Source organism: Osmerus eperlanus, chromosome 2, assembly GCF_963692335.1.
Source record: "Osmerus eperlanus chromosome 2, fOsmEpe2.1, whole genome shotgun sequence".
Lineage (NCBI taxonomy): Eukaryota > Metazoa > Chordata > Actinopteri > Osmeriformes > Osmeridae > Osmerus > Osmerus eperlanus.
The window spans coordinates 23,811,111-23,828,538 of NC_085019.1; the positions used below are offsets into that span (position 1 = coordinate 23,811,111).

At 55.7% G+C, this 17,428-nt stretch overlaps 2 protein-coding genes across 3 annotated transcripts; one reads left to right on the top strand and one right to left on the bottom strand.

Annotated features, from left to right (window-relative positions):
* Nucleotides 1–73: 73 nt before the first annotated feature.
* akt1s1 (AKT1 substrate 1 (proline-rich)) lies at nt 74–4,041 on the top strand. 2 transcript variants are annotated; one of them, XM_062481331.1, is made up of 6 exons: nt 74–232; nt 869–1,673; nt 1,800–2,094; nt 2,437–2,520; nt 3,529–3,704; nt 3,882–4,041. In XM_062481331.1, the coding sequence occupies exons 2-6, from the start codon at nt 1,278–1,280 to the stop codon at nt 4,017–4,019; spliced, it is 1,089 nt and encodes a 362-aa protein (XP_062337315.1). In that variant the 5' UTR covers nt 74–232; nt 869–1,277; the 3' UTR covers nt 4,020–4,041. The 2 variants fall into 2 exon arrangements, with proteins under 2 accessions (XP_062337315.1, XP_062337323.1); XM_062481339.1 differs by having other exon boundaries at nt 1,824–2,094.
* Nucleotides 4,042–5,162: 1,121 nt separating this feature from the next.
* On the bottom strand, nt 5,163–17,040 carry zgc:195001 (uncharacterized protein LOC567531 homolog). The gene is made up of 5 exons (XM_062481654.1): nt 16,971–17,040; nt 8,151–8,177; nt 6,613–6,675; nt 6,327–6,466; nt 5,163–6,040 (listed from the first exon to the last, which is right to left on the bottom strand). Exons 1-5 carry the CDS (start codon nt 17,023–17,025, stop codon nt 5,636–5,638), a joined length of 690 nt encoding a protein of 229 aa, XP_062337638.1. The 5' UTR covers nt 17,026–17,040; the 3' UTR covers nt 5,163–5,635.
* Between the last annotated feature and the right edge of the window lie 388 nt (nt 17,041–17,428).

Below are 17,428 nucleotides of genomic sequence, written 5' to 3' on the forward strand. Positions count from 1 at the left end.
CATGTGAGTAAGAGCGCGCACGTCCACGTCTTCAACCCAGGGGTACGAGCCCGTCCAACTGTCCCCCATCACGTGTGCGACGTGCCCCTGACACAAGCGTCTGTAAACAGCTACGTCGGTGGAGTCTAGGGGAGAGTCACACTGGCAGAAGGATCAGACAATGAGAGATTAAAGAAACGAAATTATAACAAGCTTGAAGCCTGCAAAACCCAGAAAGGAAGAACGTGAATGTGTAAGTGAATTACTAATCTCGCGATGTTCATTTGCGCCTGTGTGTCTGTGCTGCTGCACAGCTGAAAATGGAGGTGAAAAATGTGGTCATGTTCGGAGAAGGGTGCATAATTCTCTGCACACAAGCTAACAAACAAACAAACACGCTGAAAGCACAGTCGATATCATGCTGAAGGGATTGATTATCAAATTATTACAAGGTTGTCTTGGCAATGTTAGGTGCGCATGTCATGGTATTATAAAGTGGGTTAAGTCTGGAGCAGATAGCGTCAGAAACGGCGGTGTCAGTTGTTGTGCTAAGTACTGTAACAAATGCTCGAGGAGGTCTGGGGCGCTCGAGGAGGAGGGGGGGGGGGGCGCTCGAGGAGGTGGGGGGGGGACAAACCTAGACTGCGACAGTGAAGGCAGCATGCGCTAGAGGAGGCAAATAATTTCTGGGTAGGTCGCCAGCGCAATCGTGTTTATTTTCAATCCTACTTAATGTTGTGCAACACCTAGAGGATCCTTGACATTGTAGAAAAACACAAACAAAACATTCATGTCGCCTGCTATTAAGCACGTGATGTTTTCTATGGTTATTTTATTCCGAGGCTTGTTAAGTCACTCTCTATTTGTCTCTCCTTCTTCTTCTTCACAGGTTCACCAGCGTCTGAAGTTCCTCCACCTCTCCCCTAGCTCTCTGACACTCACACACAGACCATCAACATACCACCTCGTGCCTGATTTTTCAACTGTCTATAGATTTTTTTCCCTTACCTTTACAACTAAACCAGCAAGAGAGACGAAAGTGTGAGAGCAACTTAGAGATATTTTGGTACGAGCAGTTTGTAAAAAATCAATCAATAAAAAAACATTGAGAAAAATAATTCAGAAACAATAGTAATCTCCAACATTAAACACCTCTCAGGGGTACCATCAGCTAGTCACACAGATCCCTGGTTAGACCACACCCTCATCTACTGAAACAACATTACAGCAATCTTTACATTCCGAGTCCTGATAAACTAGACGTCTAGAAAACCCCCTCCACGACCAGTCCTCCCATCATGGCCTCCATCTCCCAGTCCAGCGACCTGGACATCCCTGACAACCACAAGGAGAGCTGGCTGGCTCTCCTTGCGGCGGCGGAAGCATACTGCCAAAAATCCGGCTGCGACCTGTCCATCCTCACAGCCTGTAAGAAGTTCCGTCCGTCCGTGGCGGCGGGAGACGGGGGGAGGAGGCGTGAGAGCGGGGGTGCCTCGCCCGCGGGCGACAGGAAGTGGGATTTTGTTTACCACGTGTGGGGCCAGGGGGCGCTGGCGGAGGCCTCCAGGCGGTACGTGGACGACATTGCGGTGCTGCACTCCACCTCCATGCTGACGGCTCACCGCCAGGCACGCCTCCCCACAGGAGGAGCCAAGCTGCTGCTGGACACGTCCACGGAGACCGCGTCCAGGCCGGTGAGGCAGGCCTGCCACTCTGGCAAACTGTCTAATAATACTGCTACGCTTGTGGTGTTGAATGATGTTAAACCCCGTATTTCTGATATTAATTCCTGCTATGCTTGTGTTGTTGAATGCAAGCAGTTTTTCCCTCTTTCCTCCTCGCAGGGCGTTGGAAGTGAGCTGGAGGCGGGGACCGCAAGTCCCAACAGCAGACTTTATTCGCAGAGTTATCCGTCCATCTACAGTTCGGGGGCTGTGATTGGCCAAGCTGGTGGGCAGCAGGCCAATGGGGAGCGGGAGCGGGAGATGAACGCCCTGGTGGAGGTGGAGCGAGGGAGAGAGAGGGCGGGGATCGTGGAGGAGGAGTGTGAGGAGGAGGAAGAGGAGGAGGAGGAAGACATGGAGGAACGGAGACGCAACTTGAACGAATCAGCCGGTGAGCAGTGACCTCGATTCTGTTTTGTGGCGGTCGGCCCGTTCCTCAGAAGTGAGAGCCCTAACTGTTCCGCAAACGTGAGAACCCTAACTGTTCCGCAGACGTGAGAACCCTAACTGTTCCTCAGACGTGAGAACCCTAACTGTTCCTCAGACGTGAGAACCCTAACTGTTCCTCAGACGTGAGAACCCTAACTGTTCCTCAGACGTGAGAACCCTAACTGTTACTCAGACGTGAGAACCCTAACTGTTACTCAGACGTGAGAACCCTAACTGTTCCTCAGACGTGAGAACCCTAACTGTTCCGCAGACGTGAGAACCCTAACTGTTCCTCCTCTGGCAGGCGTGTTCTCCATGGATGAAGACTCGCTGTCCCGCGACTGTGAGCCGTTCTTCGAGTCCGACGGGGAGGAGGAGAGCACGGACGGTAAGGGGGACATTGTGTTTCCTGTTTGAGACGTGTTTCCTGTTTGTATTGGTTTTTGTCCCTGCTTCCTCTAACTCATTGCTTCTCAAACTTTTCGGTTCAGTACCCCCTTTTCCTGATTTCTGAATCCATCTACCCCCCTATACCCATATGGCATAAACACATATGTGTGGCGGCCTGCGGAAACCCTTCTCATTGTGAAAATTTGACTTTCTGGGTATTATACATGTTTGGAAACTACAAACTCTCCCGAATACAAATCACAAATCAAATCAGTGATTTAAATCAAATGTTTAAATCACTCAGATATCTTTATCACAACTTAAGTTACATAATTTTAAAGTTGACCTGTGTCAAAAAGTGATGAGAGAGAACTGGATTCAAAGATTCCACTCTGTTTCATAATTCGATTTGACATGGCTGGAAAATCTTGCTAGCTAACATGTCCAAAAACCGTTAAAATTAACTGTTTTTCATTTTCGATCTTTCATGGCTTATAGCCAACAATGAGCGGCCGCGACATCCGACGGGTTTCCGCAGGCCGTCACACATACTTACATCCATATTTTCATGATTCAATATCATATTTGTTCATTGCCCACTTAATCTCACATACCCCACTGTGGTGCCTCCGTGCCCCCAGTGGAGAGGCACAGCTGCCCCCCGTGCCCCCAGTGGAGCGGCACCGCTGCCCCGCGTGCCCCCAGTGGAGCGGCACCGCTGCCCCGCGTGCCCCCAGTGGAGCGGCACCGCTGCCCCGCGTGCCCCCAGTGGAGCGGCACCGCTGCCCCGCGTGCCCCCAGTGGAGAGGCACCGCTGCCCCGCGTGCCCCCAGTGGAGAAGCACATCTGCCCCCCGTGCCCCCAGTGGAGAGACACCGCTGCTCCTCGTGCCCCCAGTGGAGTGACACCTGTGCCCCCAGTGGAGAGGCACCGCTGCCCCGCGTGCCCCCAGTGGAGAGACACCGCTGCTCCTGACCTGAGTGTTAACGTGTGTTGTGCCCCCCAGGGTCCCTGAGCGAGGAGGCTCCTCCCCCTCCACGCAGCATGGCCATGGGGCAGCCCTCCTTCTCCTCCCGCCACCAGCAGGCCCTGGCCATGGCGCGCTCCCTGCCCGTCAGTGTGCCTGTCTGGGGCTACAAGGGCAGCCGCGGGGCGCCCGGAGACGGCAACAGCGGGGAGCGGGTCAGTCACCCTGACGAGCATGTCACACACACACACACACAGTACTGTGGAACAGTCTTAGGCACCCAGGATTCATTACATATTGTCTGAAATTGTAGTTTTTCTTGGGCTTCTGTGTGATGTCGTTGACTGCAGAGATGTATACGGTGACAGTAAAGGGTTTTGATTGGCCCACAGGCGGGCTGTGCAGACCTGGACCACATCGCCGCCAGCATGAAGGCCCTGCTGGCCCCGGGCGCCACCGACGGGACGGAGATGTTCGGAGCCCTGCCCCGACCCCGCCTCAACACGGGAGACTTCTCCCTCAAACACTGAGAGAGGAGGGAGGGGAGAGAGAGGGGAGAGGGGGGGAGGGGGAGGGGAGAGAGGGAGGAGAGGAGAGGAGAGGAGAGAGGGGGGAGGGGAGAAAGGTGGAGGGGAGAAAGGGGGAGGAGAGGGGGGAGGAGAGGAGAGGTAGGGAATAGAGGGGGGAGGAAAGGAGAGGGGAGAGGGAGAGAGAGAGAGGAGAGAATGAATCAGAAGGAGAGACAGGAATCCGTTAAAGGGTCGGCAACTGTGAATGAATGAGTGGAGATTCTGACTGTCCGGCAGACCTGCAGTCTGTGCTCCTACCCGTGATGAGGTCCTCTAGTTTCTTTATCAGTAACAGCAGCCGCTGGGAGACGACTAACTGACACTGACATCATCAGCTCTGCCACGACACCTACTCACACACCGTCACCAGAAACGCTACCGGCGCGCTGCGCCGCCCCGGTTCAACACTAACACAGGACATGTTCTCACTTATACAGTTGGTAGCTTTTAGTACTTTGTGGAGTGAAACTGCGTAGAGAAGACTAAAGGAAGGAAACTAAGCTAATGTTGTGCTTGTAGCTTTTCAGAATGGGAGTGGACAGGCCCATGCCTCTACAAACATGCCTATTTGTACTTCTACTTTGCCAATGAATGAATGACTGCTAAAAGGACGTGGATACTATCTGAGTGACAGTACTATATTATGTTCCAAATATTGACTGAATGAATGAGCACGAGAGAGTTCGACGTGGGAAGTGGTGGAACAGAGATGCGTGCATCTTAAACAATGTTTAAGTTACTATTTTTGTTTGAAATAAAGGAGAGAATTGAGGACTATGTTGTCTGCGCCCACTTGTTTTCTTGGTTGAGTTAGAAATAGCAGGTGTAGATGCAGTACTGTGCTGGTCCTGCAGAGGGCAGTACTGTGCTGGTCCTGCAGAGAGCAGTACTGTGCTGGTCCTGCAGAGGGCAGTACTGTGCTGGTCCTGCAGAGGGCAGGGTGCTGCAGGTTTGGATGGCTTGAGGTTTGTTTTTGTTCCCTTTGTGGTTGTCTGTAAACAGCCACCATTCAGATGACAGCATCACCATGTATGTGCTAATCCTCTAAGTAGCAAATAGAAAGTTAATTGAAGGGGTTGGGATTAAAGCAGGCAGACCAACGGCTATTGTGTATATTAGTATTTATTCACTACATTCAGATTCATAACACAGGTCAATTAAATACAAAATGAGTTCTAAAAACACAAAAGTAATCTAACACATTGAAGTGCTGTAAGCAGCCACCAGCTGAACTACTTTAAAACTAAAAGGACACTTAATAGTGATCAATTATTAAACATCCTAATGGATAAGATTTGGAAGGAAAAACTACATGTCAGTTCTCATGCAAGAGATACTAGAAACCGAATCAACAATAATTGCAAAACTCTCCTCTTCCGCTGTCTCCTTTACCCCTTCTCTCTGCCTCTGTACCCGACACACCTTCCCCTGGTTCTGCTGCCCTCCCTCGGTCCTCCCTGTGAGCTCTGTCCCTCCCTCACCCCTCCGAACAGTCCTTCTCTCATCCCTCCTAACAATCTCTCTCCTTCCCTCATCTCTCTTTTATCCCTGCTAACGGTCTCCCTCCCTCGCCCCTCCTAACAGTCCTTCTTCCGGATGGAGCAGGAGGAGTTGGTTCCGATCCAGAACCCGGGCATGATCTTCTCCTTCAGGGTGGTTTTGAACCGGTGCAGCGGGCGCACCTCCCTCTCCCCGTCTCCCTCCACCAGGTAGAAGCGCAGCACGCCGGCGGGCTGGTCGGCGTACATGCCCAGGGTCCGACACTGCGGCAGCTGCACCTCCACGTTGGTGCTGTCGTGCCATACGTGGTAGCAGGAGCCGGCCCAGCCCACGCCCCAGGACGTGGCGTTCTCCCCCAGGCCGCAGGGCCCCGTCAGCCCCTTGTGGCCCACGCTCTCATAGGTGGCGCCGATCACCACCCAGCCCTCGTAGTCCACCTCCCAGTACCCTCGAGCCTCCAGCACACCCTCCTTACACAGCACCTGGGAGGAGGAGGAGGGTGGAGGAGAAGAGGAGGGTGGATTGTTGATGGGTCAGGATGAAGAAGTGTCGAATCATCATGAAGTCTACACACGTGCAGTACTGTGTGTAACTCTTAGGCACCCACGATTTATTTTCATATAAATATCATCTTAAATATTTATTGTCTTCTGTGGGGCACTATAAAAGTGAGAAAATCTTCATTGTGTCTTTTCATGTCCTTATTTCTGAAAGTGTCTTTGCTTTACTTCGAAACGTGAGAAAGTGTGTGTGTGTGTGCTGTCCCACCTGAGGCGAGTGCTCGTAGCGCTCGGGTCTGTTGGGGTACGGACACACCTCCTCCGACATGCGGGACACCTTGGAGCCACCCTCCGACAGCCACAGCAGCTTGTGGGCCGTCTTATCGTCCAGGGTGAGGGGCAGCCAGTCTGGGGGGACACAAGGAGGGGGAGAGAGATATGTGCAGTATCTGGAGACGCCAAGAGAGCCCCACGGTGTCTGGAAGAGCAGGATCTAGCACGAACCCCAGGTCAGAGGGAGAGCCCTCAAGTGATAGTGATATCCGCAGCCTTACATTTCATGAGCTCCGCCCTGGTGGTAGGTTCTGGAATACCAGGCTCGTACACTGGAGGCTTTTCTGTGATGAAAAGAAGGGGAGGGAGGTAGAGAGAGAGAGGGAGGTAGAGAGAGAGAGAGAGGGAGGGAGGTAGAGAGAGAGAGGGAGGTAGAGAGAGAGAGAGAGGGAGGGAGGTAGAGAGAGAGGGGAGGGAGGTAGAGAGAGAGAGAGGGAGGTAGAGAGAGAGAGAGGGAGGTAGAGAGAGAGAGAGAGAGAGGGAGGGAGGTAGAGAGAGAGAGGGGAGGGAGGTAGAGAGAGAGGGAGGTAGAGAGAGAGAGGGAGGGAGGTAGAGAGAGAGAGGGGAGGGAGGTAGAGAGAGAGAGGGAGGTAGAGAGAGAGAGAGAGAGAGAGGGAGGGAGATAGAGAGAGGGGGAGGGAGGTGGAGAGAGAGAGGAGGGAGGTAGAGAGAGAGAGGGAGGGAGATAGAGAGAGGGGAGGGAGGTAGAGAGAGAGAGGAGGGAGGTAGAGAGAGAGAGGAGGGAGGTAGAGAGAGAGAGAGGGAGGGAGATAGAGAGAGGGGGAGGGAGGTGGAGAGAGAGAGGAGGGAGGTAGAGAGAGAGAGGGAGGGAGATAGAGAGAGGGGAGGGAGGTAGAGAGAGAGAGGAGGGAGGTAGAGAGAGAGAGAGGAGGGAGGTAGAGAGAGGGAGGGAGGTAGAGAGAGAGAGAGGAGGGAGGTAGAGAGAGAGAGAGAGAGAGAGAGAGAGAGAGAGAGAGAGGGAGGTAGAGAGAGGGAGGGAGGTGGAGAGAGAGAGAGAGAGAGGTAGAGAGAGGGAGGGAGGTAGAGAGAGAGAGAGGAGGGAGGTAGAGAGAGAGAGGGAGGGAGGTAGAGAGAGGGAGGGAGGTAGAGAGAGAGAGAGGAGGGAGGTAGAGAGAGAGAGGGAGGGAGGTAGAGAGAGAGAGAGGAGGGAGGTAGAGAGAGAGAGGGAGGGAGGTAGAGAGAGGGAGGGAGGTAGAGAGAGAGAGAGGAGGGAGGTAGAGAGAGGGAGGGAGGTAGAGAGAGAGAGAGGAGGGAGGTAGAGAGAGGGAGGGAGGTAGAGAGAGAGAGAGGAGGGAGGTAGAGAGAGAGAGGAGGGAGGTAGAGAGAGAGAGGGAGGGAGGTAGAGAGAGGGAGGGAGGTAGAGAGAGAGAGAGAGAGGAGGGAGGTAGAGAGAGAGAGAGGAGGGAGGTGGAGAGAGAGAGAGAGAGAGAGAGAGAGAGAGGGAGGGAGGTGGAGAAGAAGAGAAAATCCAATAATGATCTGCTGATTGGATAATCCCTGTTAAACCACATCATGACACCACCTGTCTACTGTCATTCCAGAATCTTCCAGGGCTTCCCCTGGACAAACACGTTTTTTAAAGACATTATTTTCAACTTTCATGAGACAGTGGAGAGAGACAGGAAATATAGGGGAGAGAGGGGAGGACATGCAGGAAATTGCCCGGGCTGGAATCGAACCCGGGCCCCTGCTTTAAGTCCTGTGTGGTACAGTAAGTCTGTGAGCCTGGTGTTCTTACCTGCTGGAGCCGTCTTGGTCTTCCTCCCTGTGAAAGAGAGACACATCCAGTCAGTAAAGGAGTCTCAGAGAGACACATCCTGTCAGTAAAGGAGTCTCAGAGAGACACATCCTGTCAGTAAAGGAGTCTCAGAGAGACACGTCTTGTCAATAAAGGATTCTCAGAGAGACATATCCTGTCAGTAAAGGAGTCCCAGAGAGAGACACATCCTGTCAGTAAAGGAGTCTCAGAGAGACACATCCTGTCAGTAAAGGAGTCTCAGAGAGACACATCTTGTCAATAAAGGATTCTCAGAGAGACATATCCTGTCAGTAAAAGAGTATCAGAGAGAGACACATCCTGTCAGTAAAGGATTCTCAGAGAGAGACATCCTGTCAGTAAAGGAGTCTCAGACATTCAGTCATCGGATGGATCGTTTGGGGTTGTTGTGAAAGATTGTTACCCGATGTGACAAACCAGCCTGTGGAGCTAATGGAGGATCACAGGTCTTGTGGCCCACGATCATTGTCCCTCCGGTCCCCCTATCCCCCCGGCCCCCCTGTCCCCCCGGCCCCCCTGTACCCCCGCCCCCCCCGCCCCCCCAGCCCCCTACACCACCCACCCCTGCCCCCCTGTCCTCCCCTCTCATCGCTGCATGTCTGCTATGCTGAGTCTTTTCTCCCTGAACTGATTCATGTAGTTTGTCCATGCCAACCCAGGTTTGGTTACAGCTTAAAAGCATGCCTGGACTAAACATACACTGGCTAAGGACTCACATCACATTTACTGCCAGGGGTCAAGGGTGGGGGTGGGCACCCTATTCCGAGAATACATTTGTGTCTGTTATTTCCCACCACCGCTGGCAGGATGCTGGTCTCTGTCTCCGTCTTCTTCTAGTGAATCCATGCTTCGCTCTCGCCCCTCCCTTTCTCAGCCAGATTTCCAGATTTCCCCGAATCCTCCCCTCTCTGGCTCATGCCGTCAGCGTGCAGGGGACAGGACTCTGATTCCAGCTCCGAACACAAGCTGAGCGAAGCCCCCCCCCCCCCCTGTTCTGGTCCAGACGTGACACGACAGGTTTGCTGCATCCGTGCCGCTCTGCTGGGGCCATGACACTGACGTGGAGGTCATCCATGTTGAGTTAGGAGCTAAATACTGCGTTTGCAATGTGACGGGACAAATGTTGATTCTTTATGGAAGTGTTGCATGTACCGGCCTTAACATTTCATCATAACAGGGCCTCGTGGACCTGGTAGATACCAAGACACACACCAGCTCCTTATAAGGACGTCTTGGTGCCCCTGGTGAGGGGACACACACACATGGTCCCCAAAGACACACACACATGGTCCCCACACACACACACATGGTCCCCAAAGACACACACACATGGTCCCCAAAGACACACACACATGGTCCCCACACACACACACACATGGTCCCCACACACACCGGACCATGTGAGCAGCAGCCGTGAAGGGAATGTTCCCCGTTCCCCCGGAAATATCTCCACGTCCTTCTGCAGGGTGAGTGTTGGAGCGTGTCACTCGATAGCTCGTGGTGATGGAAGAGAGGAGAGACCGTGAGATCAGCCTCTTCCTGGCGGAGTGCTCCATTCCAGGGAGCCCGGCCGACCGCTGACACCAGAGGACGGCTGGTCACTGATCACCTCCTTGCCTGCCTGCCCCAACCTGCCCCGACCTGCCTGCCCTGGCCTTTCTCCCTGGGCTCCCTGCTGGAGGAAGTTACGGCAGAGAAGCAAGCAGGACGAGGAGGACGAGATGTCAGACCAGAACCAGGCTGATGGACGGAGGCTGGCAGGCTGGCTGGCAGGCTGGATGGCTGGATGGATGGCAGGCTGGATGGCAGGCTGGATGGCTGGATGGATGGCAGGCTGGATGGCAGGCTGGATGGCAGGCTGGATGGCTGGATGGATGGCAGGCTGGATGGCAGGCTGGATGGCAGGCTGGATGGCTGGATGGATGGATGGCAGGCTGGATGGCAGGCTGGATGGCAGGCTGGATGGCTGGATGGATGGCAGGCTGGATGGCAGGCTGGATGGCTGGATGGATGGCAGGCTGGATGGCAGGCTGGATGGCAGGCTGGATGGTTGGATGGATGGCTGGATGGCAGGCTGGATGGATGGCTGGCTGGCTGGCTGGCTGGATGGCAGGTTGGATGGATGGATGGATGGCTGGATGGCTGGATGGCTGGATGGCTGGATGGCAGGCTGGATGGCTGGATGGATGGCTGGCTGGATGGATGGATGGATGGATGGCAGGCTGGCTGGCAGGCTGGCTGAAAGGCTGGCTAAGAGCCGTGCTCTGAATGTGGGCTGTTCATCCTGACTTACCCAGTGTCATTAGGACGAGTAATTATAGAATCTCAATTTACCTAAAAGCTGTGTGGGGCTGAACGGACTTTACATTTACTGCGGTCGCTAAGACAAGTAAATGAGATAATTCTCTCGGTATGCAGAACAATTAACCGGACACTACTGGAGCTTAGGGTCTGGTTACAGCACATATTTCAGCTTGGCTCCGTTCTATACGTCCTGGTACCTCCATTTGTACTAAAAGCTTTTTCACCTCAATAAAATCACAAACAACTTGCTCTGATTCAGACTGTCCTGACCACAGATGTAGGCTGGCTGTGTGAGGAGGTGCTTGGCAAGAGGCAGGAGTAATCAGGTAACCTGTAACATGTGCTGCAGGAAGGAAATAAGATGGTGACAGGTCACTCCATCAGTCATCCCCCCCCCCCCCTCCACCCACGCTCTCCCAGGACACGGCCTTATAAGGACAGGGAGGGACATTCACAGAAAGGGAGGATGACTTTGATGACCACACCAGCTGAACTGGAGCTGGATGGAGCAGGGCAGGTCGACATGAAGGCCATGGTCGAGGGGTTCCAGACAGGAGGGAGTCAGGGGGTGGTCGAGGGGTTCCAGACAGGAGGGAGTCAGGGGGTGGTCGAGGGGTTCCAGACAGGAGGGAGTCAGGGGGTGGTCGAGGGGTTCCAGGCAGGAGGGAGTCAGGGGGTGGTCGAGGGGTTCCAGGCCAGACAGGAGGGAGTCAGGGGGTGGTCGAGGGGTTCCAGACAGGAGGGAGTCAGGGGGTGGTCGAGGGGTTCCAGGCAGGAGGGAGTCAGGGGGTGGTCGAGGGGTTCCAGACAGGAGGGAGTCAGGGGGTGGTCGAGGGGTTCCAGACAGGAGGGAGTCAGGAGGTGGTCGAGGGGTTCCAGACAGGAGGGAGTCAGGGGGTGGTCGAGGGGTTCCAGACAGGAGGGAGTCAGGGGGTGGTCGAGGGGTTCCAGACAGGAGGGAGTCAGGGGGTGGTCGAGGGGTTCCAGACAGGAGGGAGTCAGGGGGTGGTCGAGGGGTTCCAGACAGGAGGGAGTCAGGGGGTGGTCGAGGGGTTCCAGACAGGAGGGAGTCAGGGGGTGGTCGAGGGGTTCCAGACAGGAGGGAGTCAGGGGGTGGTCGAGGGGTTCCAGACAGGAGGGAGTCAGGGGGTGGTCGAGGGGTTCCAGACAGGAGGGAGTCAGGGGGTGGTCGAGGGGTTCCAGACAGGAGGGAGTCAGGGGGTGGTCGAGGGGTTCCAGACAGGAGGGAGTCAGGGGGTGGTCGAGGGGTTCCAGACAGGAGGGAGTCAGGGGGTGGTCGAGGGGTTCCAGACAGGAGGGAGTCAGGGGGTGGTCGAGGGGTTCCAGGCCAGACAGGAGGGAGTCAGGGGGTGGTCGAGGGGTTCCAGACAGGAGGGAGTCAGGGGGTGGTCGAGGGGTTCCAGACAGGAGGGAGTCAGGGGGTGGTCGAGGGGTTCCAGACAGGAGGGAGTCAGGGGGTGGTCGAGGGGTTCCAGGCCAGACAGGAGGGAGTCAGGGGGTGGTCGAGGGGTTCCAGACAGGAGGGAGTCAGGGGGTGGTCGAGGGGTTCCAGACAGGAGGGAGTCAGGGGGTGGTCGAGGGGTTCCAGACAGGAGGGAGTCAGGGGGTGGTCGAGGGGTTCCAGACAGGAGGGAGTCAGGGGGTGGTCGAGGGGTTCCAGACAGGAGGGAGTCAGGGGGTGGTCGAGGGGTTCCAGACAGGAGGGAGTCAGGGGGTGGTCGAGGGGTTCCAGACAGGAGGGAGTCAGGGGGTGGTCGAGGGGTTCCAGACAGGAGGGAGTCAGGGGGTGGTCGAGGGGTTCCAGACAGGAGGGAGTCAGGGGGTGGTCGAGGGGTTCCAGACAGGAGGGAGTCAGGGGGTGGTCGAGGGGTTCCAGACAGGAGGGAGTCAGGGGGTGGTCGAGGGGTTCCAGACAGGAGGGAGTCAGGGGGTGGTCGAGGGGTTCCAGACAGGAGGGAGTCAGGGGGTGGTCGAGGGGTTCCAGACAGGAGGGAGTCAGGGGGTGGTCGAGGGGTTCCAGACAGGAGGGAGTCAGGGGGTGGTCGAGGGGTTCCAGACAGGAGGGAGTCAGGGGGTGGTCGAGGGGTTCCAGGCAGGAGGGAGTCAGGGGGTGGTCGAGGGGTTCCAGGCAGGAGGGAGTCAGGGGGTGGTCGAGGGGTTCCAGACAGGAGGGAGTCAGGGGGTGGTCGAGGGGTTCCAGACAGGAGGGAGTCAGGGGGTGGTCGAGGGGTTCCAGACAGGAGGGAGTCAGGGGGTGGTCGAGGGGTTCCAGACAGGAGGGAGTCAGGGGGTGGTCGAGGGGTTCCAGACAGGAGGGAGTCAGGGGGTGGTCGAGGGGTTCCAGACAGGAGGGAGTCAGGGGGTGGTCGAGGGGTTCCAGACAGGAGGGAGTCAGGGGGTGGTCGAGGGGTTCCAGACAGGAGGGAGTCAGGGGGTGGTCGAGGGGTTCCAGACAGGAGGGAGTCAGGGGGTGGTCGAGGGGTTCCAGACAGGAGGGAGTCAGGGGGTGGTCGAGGGGTTCCAGACAGGAGGGAGTCAGGGGGTGGTCGAGGGGTTCCAGACAGGAGGGAGTCAGGGGGTGGTCGAGGGGTTCCAGGCCAGACAGGAGGGAGTCAGGGGGTGGTCGAGGGGTTCCAGACAGGAGGGAGTCAGGGGGTGGTCGAGGGGTTCCAGACAGGAGGGAGTCAGGGGGTGGTCGAGGGGTTCCAGGCCAGACAGGAGGGAGTCAGGGGGTGGTCGAGGGGTTCCAGGCCAGACAGGAGGGAGTCAGGGGGTGGTCGAGGGGTTCCAGACAGGAGGGAGTCAGGGGGTGGTCGAGGGGTTCCAGACAGGAGGGAGTCAGGGGGTGGTCGAGGGGTTCCAGGCCAGACAGGAGGGAGTCAGGGGGTGGTCGAGGGGTTCCAGGCCAGACAGGAGGGAGTCAGGGGGTGGTCGAGGGGTTCCAGACAGGAGGGAGTCAGGGGGTGGTCGAGGGGTTCCAGACAGGAGGGAGTCAGGGGGTGGTCGAGGGGTTCCAGACAGGAGGGAGTCAGGGGGTGGTCGAGGGGTTCCAGACAGGAGGGAGTCAGGGGGTGGTCGAGGGGTTCCAGACAGGAGGGAGTCAGGGGGTGGTCGAGGGGTTCCAGACAGGAGGGAGTCAGGGGGTGGTCGAGGGGTTCCAGACAGGAGGGAGTCAGGGGGTGGTCGAGGGGTTCCAGACAGGAGGGAGTCAGGGGGTGGTCGAGGGGTTCCAGACAGGAGGGAGTCAGGGGGTGGTCGAGGGGTTCCAGACAGGAGGGAGTCAGGGGGTGGTCGAGGGGTTCCAGACAGGAGGGAGTCAGGGGGTGGTCGAGGGGTTCCAGGCAGGAGGGAGTCAGGGGGTGGTCGAGGGGTTCCAGGCAGGAGGGAGTCAGGGGGTGGTCGAGGGGTTCCAGACAGGAGGGAGTCAGGGGGTGGTCGAGGGGTTCCAGACAGGAGGGAGTCAGGGGGTGGTCGAGGGGTTCCAGACAGGAGGGAGTCAGGGGGTGGTCGAGGGGTTCCAGGCCAGACAGGAGAAAGTCCCTCTCAGAGAAGCAAGGCTTCTGAAGCTTCTGTGTGATAGAAATCGTGAAATGTGGAGGATTTTGAGGTCGGTGGTGGTCTGTCAGGTCGTTAGTGTAAACACCTCCACAGTCACCTTGGAGTGAGACATCACCAGCCAGGCGGAGTGGGGGTGGGGGTGTAGGACCCAGGGGGTAGCCCAGAACACTCCCTGTCCCGTGGAAGATAAGCCCTCTGGCTGAATCCCATCCACGCTCTCCGGGATCAACAGCAGAGCCGCATGCAGATCGGCAGATGGACAAACAGACACTCAGAAAGATTGATGGTTTGAGGGAGGCGAGGGAGAGAGGGGGCTCGGGGCTGTGAGGGGGGTCGGGGCTGTGGGGGGGGGGCTGTGAGGGGGGGGGGGGGTCGGGGCTGTGAGGGGGGTCGGGGCTGTGTGGGGGGGGGGGGGGGCTATGTGGAGGAGCAACACCCTCCCAGGAAATCCAGGGAAAGATTCCCACGTGTTCTGCCATGTCCATGCTGATCACCCTCTCTCCCTGCAGTGTGTGTCAACAGGGGAGTGAGCTGGGAGAGGGAGAAAACGATCTTCTCTCTCTCTCCTCAGGGGTCCTGGCGTGCGGCCGGGCCGGGCCGGGGACGTCAGTCGGAGGCCAGCGCTGCAAGGCCTCCATGACTCCATGGAAAAGAAGCTGTTTGTTTTGGAGGGTGGAGCGTGGCTGGGGTGCTCTGCCCCCTGCTGGGAGGCAGAGCACCCCAGCAGGGGGCAGAGCCGTCTGCACAGATCAGGTTCAGAACATCAGAGACAGAGATCTGGGCGGGGAGGGGAGGGAGGGGAGGATAGGTGGGGAGGGGAGGGGAGGGGAGGGGAGGGAGGGGAGGATAGGAGGGGAGGGGGAGGTTGGCCAGAGATGAACCTTCCTTCCAGCCCTGTTAGGTGGTGTGTCAAACCCCTGGCTGTGAGTCCTGCCAACACCAAGTGTGGACATGTAATAGAGATGGAGGGAAACAGCCCAGAGTGACAGAAGAACAGATAAACAGCCCAGGGTGACAGAAGAACAGATAAACAGCCCAGGGTGACAGAAGAACAGATAAACAGCCCAGGGTGACAAAAGAACAGATAAACAGCCCAGAGTGACAGAAGAACAGATAAAAAGGAGGGGATCTGTTGCATCCTTATGAGGAATCTAGAATCAAAGTACTGGAGTCGAATGCAAATGTCCTGCTTTTCAACTTTGTTGTCAGTTACTATTATACAAAGCTATTAAAAGATTAAGGCCTCGTACAAGTAGAGTAGTTAAAAAATATCCTCAGATATAAACTATTAAACTTGCTGACTTTTAAGCAGGTGAGGATTTTAAGCAAGTACATTAGAACTGGCAGTCAATCTTATCTATCATCTTTGAGGGGCTTAATGGCAGAGTCGAACAGTCATAAATAAAGTAGGAGTTTCACAGCCAGGGACTTGAATTACCAAGCAAAGCTTCACACTTCATTACTGTCCGAGCCAGACGAGGACTTTGGGAGGACAGTGAACAGGAAAGTTCCAGACCCAGAGAAAGGAAGTCTGAAGGTGGAGGTGGAGAGAGAAGGGCAGGGGAGGTGGAGGTGGAGGGGAAAGGTGAGGGGGAGATGGAGGTGATGAGGGGGGGGGAGCGGCAGGAGGAGATGGAGGGGTAAGGGGAGGGAGGAGGGGAGGTGGAGGGGGTGAAGAACGAGATCAAGTCAGGAGGAGACAGACGGTCATCGGGCCGTGTGTGTGAGGTTCCACCGGGAGGGAGAGAGGAGGAGGGAGAGGAGGAGGAGCAGGGAGAGAGGAGGAGGCGGGTTGGCACGCTGTTTGACACGAGACACGGAGAGAGAGAGAGAGAGAGAGAGAGAGAGAGAGAGAGAGAGAGAGAGAGAGAGAGAGAGAGAGAGAGACAGAGAGAGAGACAGAGAAAGAGAGAGAGAGAGTCTCGTTGGGATATTTAGATGACTGATGGGCGGCAGAGACACCTGGCAGCTGACTTTTGGCTCAAAGGAGCCCTCAAAGGAATGAAGTATTGAGAAAGCTTTAATGAGGGACTATAAACAGCATGTTGGACACGTCCTACACTGATCATAAATGACTCTGTGATGAGCACTGAGGTTTCTTATGTGATGTATGACAGTAAAGATGTTTGTAGGTATCCATGTATGTATGAATGTATGTAGGTATGTATGCGTGTATGTAGGTGTGTATGTAGGTATGTATGCGTGTATGTAGGTGTGCACTGTACTATTTGCCCTGTATGTACAAAGTATGTGTTTATTTATGTAGCATTCAATCATGAAAGTATGCATGTGTACCAGGGGAATCTTGTAGACTGAATTTCCATGTGGGTGGCATTGGTATGGGTTTACAATGTGAAAACTGTCTCAGAACATGTTGACAGCTGAAGCGTTTTGACATGTAGTAAACAGGCAACAAACATACAAGCACTGCTTCTAGACTACAAGCAGTGCTTCTAGACTACAAGTACTTCCAGGATACCAAGAAAAACACGTTTGTGATAAAAAAAACGGATCAGTTTAAAACAAGGCATGAAATACATGGAGATTTAAACCCACCAGCCAGTCTAACAGCTAGTCTAATAAGAACACAGTTGACAGCACACACGTGAATCAGTTGCATGCATTTACAATCAACACGTTGTCTTGATCTCACATTTACATTTAGCAGACGCTCTTATCCAGAGCGACTTACAGTAAGTACAGGGACATTCCCCCCCGAGGTAGGAAGTAGGGTGAAGTACCTTGCCCAAGGACACAACAGATTTTTGCATGGCCGGGAATCGAACCGGCAACCTTCGGATTACTAGGCCGATTCCCTAACCGCTCGGCTGATCTTGTGATGCTGTGAACACACACATGGGTGAACATGCTAGACATGCAGTGTGGAGGGAGGAGTACCTGCTTTCTTGGCCCCGAGCGGGACTCCGTTGGTGGTGGGAGTGGTGTTCGGCATCGTGCTCAGGCGTTTCCAACCAAGACTGGGACTTCTACCCCGATGAAGGAACGCTCTTATGTCCTTTAAAAAAGTGGGGAGGGGTTTAGGGGGCAAGGCCAGGGGGGCCCCGAGGGAGGTAAGGGTGGGGGGGGGGGTGGGGGGGGGGGGGGCGGGGGGCGAGGGGGCGGGGGGCGAGGGGGTAATGATGACGAAAGGACTGACTCTGACATCGGATACTCCTATCTGTCTGTAACTAGTGATCCTCTCTCAGAGCACAAAGATGAACTTGAGGCATGCACACACTTCGGGGACGGGTCACACACACACACGCACGCACACACGCACGCCAGCTTGAGGTTAACTGAAGAAATCTTTGAAATGAAAGAGAGAGAGAGGAGGAGAGAGGGATGGAGGAGAGAGA

Coding starts and splice junctions, on each gene's coding strand:
- akt1s1 (XM_062481331.1), top strand. CDS start 1,278: ATGGCCTCCATCTCCCAGTCCAGCGACCTGGACATCCCTGACAACCAC. Junction 2,095..2,436: donor CAACTTGAACGAATCAGCCG/GTGAGCAGTGAC, acceptor CTCCTCTGGCAG/GCGTGTTCTCCATGGATGAA. Junction 3,705..3,881: donor ACGGCAACAGCGGGGAGCGG/GTCAGTCACCCT, acceptor ATTGGCCCACAG/GCGGGCTGTGCAGACCTGGA.
- zgc:195001 (XM_062481654.1), bottom strand. CDS start 17,025: ATGCCGAACACCACTCCCACCACCAACGGAGTCCCGCTCGGGGCCAAG. Junction 6,676..8,150: donor GACCAAGACGGCTCCAGCAG/GTAAGAACACCA, acceptor TTTTCATCACAG/AAAAGCCTCCAGTGTACGAG. Junction 6,041..6,326: donor GCTACGAGCACTCGCCTCAG/GTGGGACAGCAC, acceptor TCCTCCTCCCAG/GTGCTGTGTAAGGAGGGTGT.